The following is a 13,896-nucleotide window of genomic DNA, read 5'->3' on the forward strand; positions in this document are numbered from 1 at the left end:
AATAAATAAATAAAAGAAGACTAAACACTACATGTTCTCACCCGTAAGTGGGAATTGAACAAGGAGAACACATGGACACAGGGAGGGGAACATCACACACCAGGGCCTGTCAGGGGGTGGGGAGCTACAGTAGGGATAGCATTAGGAGAAATACCTAATGTAGATGACGGGTTGATGGTTGCAGCAAACCACCATGGCGTGTGTATACCTATGTAACAAACCTGCACATTCTGCACATGTATCCCAGGACTTAAAGTATAATAATAAAAAAAGAAAGAAAAATTTGGTAAATTGGACTTTATAAAAAATTTTTAAATATTCTTCCAAAGACCCTTTCAAGGTGACAAAAAGGCCGGCTACTGAGTGGGAGAAAATATTTTCAAGCCACATGTCTGCCGAAGTACTCAAATCTAGATTATATAAAGTAGTATTACAACTCAACAGTGAGAAAACAAGTACAGTTGTCCCTCAGTGTATATAGGGGATTGGTCCTAGGCCTCTACCTGTACCAAAATTCTCACATATCCATACTCAATCTTATTGTCAGCCCTGAGTATACAAAAAACCAGCCCTCCATATATGCAGGTATTGCATCCTGCAAATACTGTATTTTTGATCCATATTTTGCTGAAAAAAATCCATGTACAAGTGCATCTGTGCAGTACAAACACATGTTGTTCAAGGGTCAGTGGTGATCCAGTTAGAAAATGAGCCAAAGACATGAGCAGACATTTCATAGAAAAGGATATACGGATGGCAAATAAGTATGTGGAAAGGTGTTCAACATCAATAGGCATTAGGGAAATGCAAATTAAGATCACTTTGAAGTATCACTACATATTTATTATGATAGTTAAAATAAAATAGTTGGCCAGGTGGAGGGACTGGATCGCTCATATTTTGCTGGTGGGCATGTGAAATGATACACTCTGGAACAGTTGGACAGTTTATTGAAAAGCTAAATGTGCAATTATCATATAACGCAACAATTGTACTCTTGGATGAAAACTTATGGTTACCCTAAAACTTGCACATGGATATTCATAGTGGCTTTATTCATAATTACCAAAAATTAGAGTCAGTCTAGATGTCCTTTAATAAACGTTGTCTGAGATTGCCATTGTATGGTGATAATAAAGAGTAGACCAACTTTAGTTGGTTTCATTTTTGTATTTTAATTGTCTACACACAGCACACCCCCTTATTGTCTTCACCCCAGGGTAGAGTGTTGTTACTGTCTTGTACTTGATGCACCACTACTGAAAGATATTAGTGGCACCATCAAAGCCTGCAGTGACATTGCTGTCCCTCCGCTAAAGCATAGGCCAGGCTTCCCTCAGAGAAACTGACTTTACAAATAGTAAATAGAGGCTCTTTCTGAAACCTGTCTTTGTAAACGCATTTCCCTCCCCTAACAAGGAGTTTTGGCCTTTCTGCCCTTTAGTCAGGGTCTTGGTCCTTGGTATTTCTTGCCACGGTGGGCAATAGACAAAGGCTCCCAACCACCTTGGATGGAGGCAGATATTGTAGCTATGTACCTTGTACCCAAAGGATTTAGCTACCATCTTGCTGGTGGCAGCCCTCCACCCCAAAGAGAGGAAATGCCACTGTTGCTTTGAGGAAAGGTTTGTGCCTTTGATTTTCCATGCCAAGTCAGCACTTAACTGTGACCCTGGACATATGAGGTGAAAAATCTTTGGTTTACTTTGGCATTCATGTCTCTTGCCCAACAACATGGGTTTCTGTAAACAGAAGTAGGCATGGAGGGAGGAAGGAGGATTAGATAAAAGGGACTCATCCAAGCAGGGCTAGCTGCACTATGCTGATTTCTATTAAATGACAAGGGGAGAGACCTTCTTACCCCTGGTTTCAGTTAGTGGTAGTTACTTTCATCTTAATCGAATTAATTACAAATTGGGAAGGCTTGGGTCAGCTTCATAAAGTGCTGTTATTTATGTTGACATTATTATGTGACTTTAGCTAATATTTGTTTAAATTTTAGATTCAGGGGCTACATGTGTACATTTGTTATATGAATATGTTGCATAATATTGAGGTTTGGGCTTCTAGTGTACCCATCACCCAAATAGTGAACATTGTACCCAATAGATAATTTTTCAACCCTTGTTCCCTTCCCATTCCCCCACTAATTATTATTATTTTAATCTCAGTAACCAGCAATATACCTGGCCACTCATGCATGTGCACACACACAAACCCTATTTGCTGTAGTGGAAACCACTATGGTGAAGGAGATATCCATGGTGGAAGAGTTGGACAGACTGGAGAAAGAAGGACCCTATCATTTGTTGACTGCCCACCATGTGCCACATACTCTGCTTGGTGACTTTACATGTCTTAGCTCATTTAATCCTCACCACATAATGTGTAAAGTAGGTGCCATTATTATTCCTGTGTTGCTGATGAGGAAGCCAAGGCTGAGGGAAGTGAAGTGAGATGATCAGATGTCACTCTCCTGATACTTAAAATTCTAAAATCCCCCCTTCCTCTGAGGATAAAAGTCCCAACTCGTCCCAGTCTCCAAGCTGTGTTTTAGGCCCCGTCAACCTCCCTAGTTTTATCTAGGCCCTCTTGCGGTAGGTGCTTCAGCCACACTGCTCTTTACTCAGTTCCTTTAATGTGCCATATTCTTCTTCCGTGGGGCCATTACTCATGCTATTCTTTTTGTCTGGACTGTTCTCCTGTGTGCCCACCTGCACTCACCAGCTGACTCCTATTCATTCTTCAGGTCTCAGCTTAGATTTCACATCCTCAGTTCTCAGGGTAGCCTCCCTTGATTGTCCCCTTTACTCTATAGTGTCCCTCAGACTATGTTAGGTCCCTTTGTTGTGTCCTTCTATCACATTCTGCATCTCCTCCCTACCACTAATATGAGTTTACATGCAACCCTGTGTTCAGAATCAATTTTCTTCATTAGATGAAACTTGCTGTCTATAAACTGTCCTGTTCTCTGCTCTATCCCTAGTACCCTAGTACCTAGTACAATGCCTGCACATGATAAGTATTCGATAAATATTGAGTGATTATATATTGAAACCCTCTATAATTAATATATAATAAGTGCTCAATAAATATGGTTAAAATACAGTTGTTATTATTGTCCAAAAGCAAATAGTTAATCAGAGGCAGAACCAGGATTTATAATCGAAGTCTGAGTCTAAAGTGCATGCTTTTATGATATGACTCTGTCTGCAGAAATAGGTTCTTGGCCCAGCACTGCCCTAACTGGTTGTGTGATACTTAGGGTGAGACACTATACTACTCTGAATCTTAGTTTTCCCATCTGTAAAATGGTTATGGGGGTAGGCAAAGCTCAGATTTATCTTCATGTAACCTAGAAAAGGAGGAGAATAGAAGTCTAGATAGATGGGGATATAAGTAAATAAGGAGTTAACCAATACAAATCAGTATCATCCCTCTGCAAGACAGTTGATGAGCTATAATAAGAACCTTTGATGTTTTTATGCCCTTCAGCCTGGTAACCCTGTTCAAAGGCAATATAGAGTAGTGGATGGTATGTAGCCTTCGGTGTTAAAGAGCCCTGGGTTCAAATCCCAACATCCAATTTACTAGCTCTGTGGTACTAGGCAAGTTACCACCCTGAACCTCACTCAATTCCCTTCTCTACAAATGAGGTAACACCCACCTTTTAACCCATTTCTAAGGTTAAAAAAAATACAATAACATGAAAAGATATTGTCTTAGTATAGAAAGAGAAACTTCTCCCACCATCCTACCCACCTAACAGTTCTTTCTGTAGTTCTGTGCCATTGAAGACTACTTCGTGAGGCAAGAGGCACAGGCAATGCTGAAAAAAGAGAGACTGAAGACAAGCAGGCTGATGTCAGAAGCCAGAGTCCAGTGTGTGGAGTTGGATCACCCGTAGGATAGACTGGGGCAGAGGGGAAGATCAGCTACTGAGGGAGAAGAAAGGATACTCGAAATCTAAGTAAGGGGATAATGGCTAGGCAGATCCTGAGAAGCATGGTAGGGAGCCAGTGGGAAGACAACAACATGCCTTAGAGCGGACCCCTTTCAAAACTTTGTAGCCCTTTCCCAGAGGCAGGCTTCAAATGCTCTTATTAAAGGCCCTTGAGACTGTGTTTCTTTCAGACCTTCTTCTTATTTAGTCACATGCATGTAAATTTTGAAATTGTAATCTTAGTGTGTACACTTTTTTAGTGAGTATCTTATCTCCAACATTGTCTATGTCACAAGTCTTCAGTGGCTGTCAAATATCCTAATTTTGCTGAAAGCCCAGAAAGTACATCTCTGTGTATTAACTTTTTGCTTCCTTGAATTACCTCCTTAAAATATATTCCCAAGTATAGGATTCCTGACCCAGAGGGTATACAATTGGGATTTAATGACCAACACCAGGTTTTTGTTTTTCTAAGAAAGAAATTACCCACAGTATCCTGTCCCCTTCTTTTTCTGGAACTGATAAACACACCCTCTAGAGTTGTGCTGTTTAATATGACAGCCATTAGCCACATGTGGCTGTTTAAATTTTAAGTTTGAGTAAATAAAATTAAATAAAATTCAAAATTCAGTTCCTCAGTAGCACTGGCCACATTACAAGTGCTCAGTAGCCACATGTGCCTAGTGGCTATTATACTGGACAGCACAGATACAAAACATTTCCATCACTGTAGTAAGTTTATTAGGCAGTGCTTCCTTAGAGTTTCTCAAGAGGTCATTTTTGGTTTCTTGGGTGGGAGTTCTTTGCGTTTAGAACTTTCCTGTGCATTGAGAGGCTATTTAGTATCTCTGGCCCATGTCCACTAAATGCCAGTGACACATTTCCTTGAGTCAATCTAACAGCCAAAACACCCTCCATATTTGCAAATGCCCCATAAGGGAACAAAATTAACACCATTCGAGACCCACTGAGCTTTTATCTTAGAGGAAAACATCTAACTTTTTCTTGAGACAAGGTCTTGCTCTGTCACCTAGGCTGGAGTGGAGTAGTGCAATCATAGCTTAAGCAATCCTCCTGCCTTATCCTCCTGAGTAGCTGAGACTACTGGCATGTGCCACCATGCATGGCTAATTCTTTCTTGCTTGCTTTTTGTAGATATAAGGTCTCACTATGTTGCCCACGCTGATTTCAAACTCCTGGGCTCAAGTGATCCTCCTGCCTCTGTCTCCCAAATTGCTGAGATTGCTGGCATGAGCCACTACACCTGGCCTTCTTTTTTGAGATGGCCTCAGGTTGGCTCTGCCTGGAGAGGGGGAAGCTTGGAAAGCTGGCTTAGAAAGAAAATGCTGGCTCCATTTCTGTTTTCTCCCTTCTTTTGCCGACCTGTTTCCTGCTTTTCGCAAATTGCAGGAACAAGACCCTGCAGATGGAGAAGATCAAGGCTCGTTTGAAGGCTGAGTTTGAGGCACTTGAGTCAGAGGAAAGGCACCTGAAGGAATACAAGCAGGAGATGGACCTTCTGCTACAGGAGAAGATGGCCCATGTGGAGGAGCTCCGACTGATCCATGCTGACATTAATGTGGTATGTGGCTGCCTGGAGCCTATCTCTAAAGCCCTTGAGAAAGTGGTAGTGGTGAATGATAGGACCTCTCCTTGAGATGTGACTTTGGCCAAGCTCGGGGAGCAGGTACCAGTGCAGGCTGTGGTGGAGTGGAAGAATTCAGCAGTTCTAAGGTCCAGCCCTGGCTCTGTCACTAACTGACTGTATATCACTGGACAAGTCCCTTTTCTCTGGGCCTCATTTTCCCTCTCTGCACTATAAGAGGGACTCAGTACCCTCTAAATGTACTGATTTGATGTGCTCTCATTCTGAGATTCTGGGAGTTGAGAGCTGGTCTTGGGGAAAAGCAGAGCAGGCAGCTGCCTCTGGAATGTAGTTTAAAGCACTCCAAGCTTTCCATCAGACCAAACAAATCATTTCTACTTGCTACCAAAGTGGGGCTTCCTCATTGGTATCTCCTTTGGAAACTGTTGGAACATGGAATATGAACTGTCTGCTAAGGTGGTAAGCTCCCCTCTTTTGGAGTTATTCAAGCAGCATCTTAATGGACACTTGTATGAGCTGCTGTACTGATGATTCCTTCACAAGGAAGGAGGTTGGCAGTGCTGACCAGTAAGGTCTTTTCAAACCCTTATCGCCTATAACAATGAGGAATATATTTTTTAAATTTACTTTCGAAGGAACTAAGTTTATATTTCTTGGAAATTCATTTCTGTGGCAATACTCATTTTCTGATATTGTCAGATCTAGGATCATAAAGGAATTATGAATGAGGTTTGGACAGTAAGCAATTGGGATTTTCTGTGTTAGAGATCACAGAATTCTAGATCTCGTAAAGTATTGACAGTTTGACTGCCAGCTAACCAATGATGCAGGGCCAGTTAAATGAGGAAGATATTTGCCAGAAGGGCTAAGTATGTAGGCCAGTGGATCTCAAACTTAAGCATGCACCAAAGTCACTTTGAGAGCCTAAGACACATATTGTTAGACTCCACCCCCGATTTTCTAACTTTGTATGTCTTAGGTGGAGCCTAAGAATATGCATTTCTGAGTCCCCAGGTGATGCTGATGCTTCTGATACCTTGGCCACATTTTGAGAATCACTGATCTAGGAGAAAGACTGCTGGCCTGGGAGGTGGAAGCCCTAAGTCTTTATGCAGCATTTGCCACTAAGAAGTATTTCCCCAGGAAAGTCCGTTTTTTCTCTTTGAGCTTCAGTTTTCTATAAAATGGGGGTAAGGTGGACTAAATGAGCTCTGAAGGACATTCCAACTCTAAAATACTGTATTTGAAGAATACCATTTATTTAGTAGTAAATACTAAATGTAGCCCCTTTACTGAGTGCTTTATATGAATTCTATCATTAAATCTTCACCAAGATTGCATGAGTTAAGCACTAGATTATCACCATTATACAGATGAAGAAACTGAGGCTTGACTAGAGTTACATAGAGAGGACATGGGAGATCAAGGACTTGAATATAGACTGAACAAACTCTGGAGCTTGTTCTATTATTCACTGAGCTATAGAGCCTCTCTGAGAACCTTAGGATCTTTTCTCTTTGCCTGTCCCACTCTATGTTCCAGATGGAAAACACTATCAAACAATCTGAGAATGACCTAAACAAACTGCTAGAGTCTACAAGGAGGCTGCATGATGAGTATAAGCCACTGAAAGAACATGTGGATGCCCTGCGCATGACTCTGGGCCTGCAGAGGCTCCCTGATTTGTGTGAAGAAGAGGAGAAGCTTTCCTTGGAGTAAGCTACCTGCCCCCAGTCTCTACAACATACCCTCCCTCCGACACATATACATACCTATGTACCTACACATACATGGGCATGTATACATATACAAAGCCTAGCCTGAAAGTCAGAGTGCCTAGTTTTAGGTCCAGGCCTTTCAGTGACTGACTCATCGTGTGATCTTGGGCAAGTCTCTGTGCCGGCTTGTTAAAACAGGAGGAGGATTATTAAACTGGATGAATTACTAGATGAATTAGAACAACTGCTAAGTGGCTTTTTAAATTCTTTGTGTGATATTAACAATACAAGACTATGTCTATAACTCTTAAGAGATCATTTCCCAAGTCAGGGTCTAGAAGGGGATATCTAGAAACCTCTAAAAACACAAAAGACTGAGCTTTCCTGGTCTTCAGGGACTAGCCTGGGACTTCATCTCCAGGCTCAGAGTTAAGAACTAGGCTTGCCTTGCAGAGAGTCAGAATTTGGCCTGGTAGAGGAAACCATTTCCTAAAGGTAGAGCAAGGTGTCTGTGGAGTTTGTGAGCTTCCTTTTCCTAGAGATATGTCACCAGAGGCCTTAGGACACTTAATAGGAATACTCAAAACAGCATGAGATAGCAGATAGGACTGAATACCCTTAAAGGACCTTGCTAGCTCAAGATTTCTTGGTCTTCTTGGTCTATCAGAGCTAAGGACCAAGAGGATTATCCTTCTCATCAGAGATTGGGCCTTGTACCCAGGGACAATAGCCTTGTGCTTGGGAAGGTTTGGGGACCTTCTAGAATGAGCCACAGCTCAACCCTTGGTTATATGGCATGGAGTCTTTAAGAGGAGCAAGGTTCTCGTTGCTTTCAGAATGATCTAGCCAGTGTCTCTCATCTTCAAAGTTACTTTGAGAAGCAGAAAGCAGAATGGCAGACGGAACCTCAGGAGCCCCCCATCCCTGAGTCCCTGGCCGCTGCAGCCGCTGCCGCCCAACAGCTCCAAGTGGCTAGGAAGCAGGACACTCGGCAGACGGCCACCTTCAGGCAGCAGCCCCCTCCTATGAAGGTAAGTGAGCTGGGTAAGGGTTGTGGAGGAAGCAAAGTATCCTCCCATGGAAGGGCCGTGGAAGGCTAGTTCTGGGTCTTTGGCCTTGTTTATGCTGAGCCTTCTTTTAATAGCCTTTGCTTGCGACACAGAGGAAGGGGTGACATGGGTGTGCTGTGTTGGACCCACAGGTTTTGTTGCCCCATGTTCCCAGAGGTGTTAGAATGCAGGGATATTTTCAGGCCCTGCTGAAGTGCAATTCTAAAAGTTAGAAACAACTCTTACACAAATATGTAATGAGCATGTATCGTAAATGAAGGAACCAGCAGGATTATAAAGCTGGTTCCAGCAGCATTTGAGGCACAGATATCTATATCATCGAGAAAGGAGAGGAAAGCTGAAACAAATTTGCAAAGTTAGATACAAAACTGGTTTACATCCTACAGGGCAATACAACTGTAACCTTTATAGTTGCTGTTTCTTCCAAACAGAAGTAATTTGCATCTCTACTGGGCAAAAGCCATTTGCAGCTTATTAGTGTAACATCACAGAGTCTGGGTCCTAATCAATTGGTAAATAGTCAAACAAAGAGACATTCTTCTAGAGCAGGGGTCATCAAACTACAGCCTACAGGTCAAATCTAATCTGTTCTCTGTTTTTGTTAAAGTTTTATTGGCCCACATGCATGTCTGTGTTTGCAAGGTATTGCAAACAGCATGCATGCAAGCTATTGTCTATCACTTCTTTCATGTAAAACAGAATTGAGTAGTTGCAGCAAACATCATATGATGTAAAAAATCTAAAGTATTTGCTATCTTGGCCTTTACAGAAAATGTTTGTTGACCCCTTTCTAGAAAATTAAATAGTCGTTAAGTGGGCCTGTTAGACAATGTTTCAGTATAATGATGAATAGATGTGTAGTTCTCATTTTGCCTTACTTTCTAGTTTTGTATACTTTTTCTCAACACCTTTCTCTGAACTGGGTTATATCGTTCTTCCCATCTTCTATGGTATCCAAGAATATTTGAGTCTACTCACTGATTATTGCTCCCTTCTGATGGGAAATCACTTTGCTTTCTGGACCCCTGGGGAATCAGAAGTCTAAGCTGTTGCCTGAAAGAATCTGACCACTAACTTTCTTTTTCCTGTGTCCCTCACCAGGCCTGCTTGTCATGTCATCAGCAAATTCACCGGAATGCACCTATATGCCCTCTATGCAAGGCCAAGAGTCGGTCCCGGAACCCCAAAAAGCCGAAACGGAAGCAGGATGAATAAAGAAAGGGAGAGCACATGAAGCTTTGCTAATTATAACCCCTCACCTTGACCAGAGTCATTGATGTCCTGATGTGAAACAACCCTTGCCCAACCCCACGAAGTCTCCTATTTAATGTGATGGAAGCACAACCCCTCTCTCACTTTGCTCCTATTTCTTTCTGCTCTTGGGATTTCCGGTTTAGGAAGAGATGTGGTTCAGGTGCTAAACAGTATGTCTGATGATCCCTTCTCTCTCACTCACATTTCAACCCCTGCCCTTGTTTGGCGCTAAGGGAAGGGCAAAAGGCTCAGATATGATTCTCTATCTCTTGTGCCTGAGGCCTGGAGCCTAAGGAGCTGTAGGGTCTGAGGGGCAGAGGAGGCCCATATCTTATTTCAGGTAAAGGACCCAGTATTTCCCCTCCTTGTACTTTTGCCTTAGGTTCTGAAGGGACAATAGTCTTCATGTTGGATTCTCCAACAGGCTGGGTGCATGTATCCCCCTACTCCTACCTTCATCTCATCCTTAAGGCCCAAAGGTAGCCTGGACAAGCCCTCCTTTTCATAATCATTTGGGAGGCCTTGTTGTAATTCTTTAGCTTGCTCCACTTCTGTCTCCCAGATATACTAAAATTCTTAGGTACTAGGCTGTGTGTCTTGGGATCTTAAGATCAGTGACCCTTTTCCCAATATCTAGTCTTTGCAAATTCTAGTAGAAGATTCCACAGTGAAATCAGTGAGCCAGACCAACTCTACATCTCCTGCGTAACCTACTGCCTAAGTCATTAGGGCTGAGGGCTGGGCTGTAGGGGCTTCCTTAGGCTGAGAGGGTCCCCAGGCTGACATCTGTGTTGGCTTTTGTTCAGAACCATTACTCTGGCACATGCTCAATGGTATATTGCAGGGAGGAGAGGAGTAGATTTAGATTAGAGTAAATGCCAATCACTTTACATATGAAGGTGGGTGAGACTTTCCTTCCATTCATCCCTTACTCTCTTGGATCTGACTTCTTCTGTAGCCTCAGCTCAGGACAGCTGCTGGCCACTCCTGTCCTGTGGATTGTGCAGGTGGCCTTTCCTCCCAAAAGAAAAGGCATCAGGCTCCCCACGCCCCACAGCTCTCCTTTCCACCAAAGCCAGGTTTCCTGGTAAGGTTACTGGAAGACAAGGGATAGGAATGGGGGCTGACTGACAAAAAATTTTAGCCCTAGGTCTCAGTCCCTGGCTGGGGAGGGGGATATTTTTCCTTCCTTAAGTAGTTTTACATTGCCACAGTGTGTATGTGTTCATAATATAAAATGTTCCTCTGCTCTTTGAAAGTAAGAGTGTTGTGTCTGTACAAATCCTTTTAACATGCATTCATTGGAGTAAATTCTGAGTATCTACTGTGTATTGGATAATACAAAAGATGTAATGTCATTTACCTTTCTGGGTAGCTCTTGTTTGCTCTTATTCATTCTACCTTACAAATGAGAAAGCCAGGCACCAAGGCCAAAAATTTACCTAATTACCACAATAATTTCCATTTATTTAGCACCTACTCTGTGCCAGGTCCCTATGCAAGTTGCTCTCTATAAATGATTGTATTTGATTTCCAAAACACCTTACAAGCTAAGTATTCTTATCACCATTTTTTTTTTTTTTTTTTTTTAAAAAAAGGATACTGAACCTCCAAAAACTTAAACGCTTTTTCAGAGTTAAACAGCTAGTAAGAGGAAATTGCAGGATTTGGAGCCACCTTTGTCCGACTCCAGAGCTCATTTTTTTTCTACTTCTTCTCCATGATCATTTTTAAGAAAACCTTTCTCCCTTTTGGAATGGCTTGATGATGAGAGTGGTTGAAATAACTTTGGAACTGAAATCAAGAACTGGGTATCAAATGACTGATTTAGGGATATAAAGGCCTTGTTGCCTGTAGGGATACAATAGGGAACAACTTTGAACGGATATCCCAGCTTCAGAGCTCCCTTAGAGTAAGCTGAGTTTGCCATTAAGGCTGCATCACAGATAAGCATCTCCCTCTGTCTAATCCTACTTCTTTACCGCCCCTTCCCTTCCACAGGTGTTCATCCCAAGGGCTCCCTAAGTAATATCCTGTACACTAATCTCTCTCTCTGCTTGTTGGGGAATTCAACAGCTAAATAAAACCTCTCTGTGCCTCAGTGTCCTCTTGTGGAAAATGGGGAAAATATTAGCACTTATTTCATGGGAAAGTAAACAAAGTGAGGCACATAGTAAGCACTCGTAAGTATTAACATCCTTTTATCCACTGTGCCTCTGGGTTTAGGTAGATTGGAACACTAGTCAAAAATTATACTACTCATCTTCCCTGACATTACCTTATCACCCCAGGTTTTGTATAGCTACAGGCCTTCTTTTGAAGTGGCTCAGGCTCACTCTGGGCAAAGAGAGGACACTCATCTGTACAACTTGGAGTACACCTTAACCTGTATAGGCCTTAGTGAGTCCCTGTAAAGCACAGGAGGCATGGCCATAGCTCTGCATCCTTGGCACAAAGGAGGCCAGGTCTGTCAATTATGTTGTAGTAATGGTAAGAGGTTTTGAACTCCTAGCACCAACAGCCAGGCAAGCCATTTCCTAGGGATGCTTTTGAAGGGGAAGAGAATAATCATGTGTTGAGCACCTACACCTGCCAGCCACTTGGTAGGGCACTACTGTCTTGTAGTCTTTCTGGTTCATTTATCTATTGCCCTGAAACAAACCACACAAACACTTAATGGCTTAAAACAACCATCATTTATTTGCTCATGACTCTGCAGTTTGAGCAGAACTTGCTGGGAACGGCTAATTTCTGTTCTATGTGGTCTTGCCTCAGACAGCTTGGCTAAGGCTGTAAGATCCAAGACGGCTGCACTCTCATCTGGCACCTCACCTGGGGTGGCTGGAACAGGAGTGGGCTGGATGTCTTAATACCCATTCCAACCTTTGTAGTCTTTTATCCTCCAGGGCCTCTCTCCATTTGGCATTGCACTTCAATATTCAGACTTTTTTACCCTGGCAGCTGGCATCCAAGAGGGTGAAAACCAAAGCAGACTGACTTACCCTGCGCTTCCTTCTTCTCTGTCTCTCCTAACCCCCTTGTATTATTTTTTTCATTATATTTTTGTTCCTTCTCTTATTTGTTTATTCTCCCTTAAGCAAGTCTTGGGTTCACCTGCTCCGCTGCACTTAGGCAAAAGAAACACTGACTTTTGAGGTAGACAGACTTGAGTCTGACCTGGCTTTGCCGCTTCCTACTTGTTGGGCAATTACTTTACCCTTTTTGAGCCTCAGTTTTATCATCTGTAAAAATGGACACATAACACATATAAACAGCAAGGCCTTTTGTGGCATAAAACCAGAAGTCATATAGCAATACTGCCTCTGCATTCTATTGGTCAAAGTGAGTCACAGGGCCAGCTCAGATTTAAGGGGTAATACTCCATCTTTTGATGGGAGGAGCTGTTGCCAGCCATATTTACAGACAATCTACCACATTCTCTGACAACAGTATTTTAAGGAAGGTGTCATTAGATTGATGCAAAAGTTGTTGTGGTTTTTGCCACTACTTTCAATGGTAGACACCACATTTACTTCGGTACCAATGTAATATGCGTCCCTTTTTATAGATGATAAAACTGACTCAAAAAGGGTAAAGTTGTTGCTTAACAAGTAGGAAGGGGCAAAGCCAGGTCAGACTCAAGTCTGTCAACCTGGAAAATCTGTGTTTCTTTTGCCTAAGTGCAGTGCTGCAGGTGAATCCAAGACCTGGTTAACAGAGAATAAAGAAAGGAAGAAAAGGAACAAAAAATATAGTGAAAAAGAAGACAAGGGGGTTGGGAGAGAGAGACAAGAAGGAAAAGGAGGGTGAATAAGAAGAGTAACAGAAGTAAGACAAGATATCCTTTATATTTGCTTTACATCAAAAGCACTTTCTTCAACATTTCCATTTCATGCTCACCTTGTTCTGTTGGTAAAGAATGTATTATTAACATACACGTTTTACAGATGAGGCCCAGATAAGGAAACCAACTTGCCCAACAAAGATTACGTAGCAAATTATGAGCAAAGCCATAACCAGAACCTAAGCCTTCCAATCTGGGAATCACTTAGACTGTAGCATTCTGTATATGCCTTACACAGCAGAGGTTAATTGTATGCATGTTTTGTGCTAGAGGTGGCTGCCTTTATATATATATGTATATATATATACTTTAAGTTCTGGGGCATATGTGCAGAACATGCAGGTTTGTTACATAGGAATACACATGCCATGGTGGCTTGCTGGACCCATGTACCCATCATCTACATTAGGTATTTCTCCTAATGCTATAGCTCCCCTACCCCCCCACCCCATGACAGGCCC

General features: G+C 42.3%; 1 protein-coding gene across 4 annotated transcripts in view; it reads left to right on the forward strand.

Annotated features, from left to right (window-relative positions):
* ZC4H2 (zinc finger, C4H2 domain containing) overlaps nucleotides 1-10,953 on the forward strand; it is a 122,322-nt gene extending 111,369 nt beyond the window's left edge. The window contains exons 2-5 of one of the 4 annotated variants that reach the window (XM_011976512.1): nucleotides 5,099-5,525; nucleotides 7,092-7,264; nucleotides 8,136-8,298; nucleotides 9,439-10,949. In XM_011976512.1, coding sequence (XP_011831902.1) covers nucleotides 5,370-5,525; nucleotides 7,092-7,264; nucleotides 8,136-8,298; nucleotides 9,439-9,552 — 606 coding nt within the window. In that variant the 5' untranslated portion in view covers nucleotides 5,099-5,369 and the 3' untranslated portion in view covers nucleotides 9,553-10,949. Of the gene's footprint in view, nucleotides 1-5,098; nucleotides 5,526-7,091; nucleotides 7,265-8,135; nucleotides 8,299-9,438 lie in introns of all 4 variants that reach the window. The other 3 variants (XM_011976511.1, XM_011976510.1, XM_011976513.1) reach the window with 3 other exon arrangements.
* The last annotated feature ends 2,943 nt before the right edge of the window (nucleotides 10,954-13,896 follow it).

Source organism: Mandrillus leucophaeus, unplaced genomic scaffold (assembly GCF_000951045.1).
Source record: "Mandrillus leucophaeus isolate KB7577 unplaced genomic scaffold, Mleu.le_1.0 Scaffold1676, whole genome shotgun sequence".
NCBI classification, from domain to species: Eukaryota; Metazoa; Chordata; class Mammalia; order Primates; family Cercopithecidae; genus Mandrillus; species Mandrillus leucophaeus.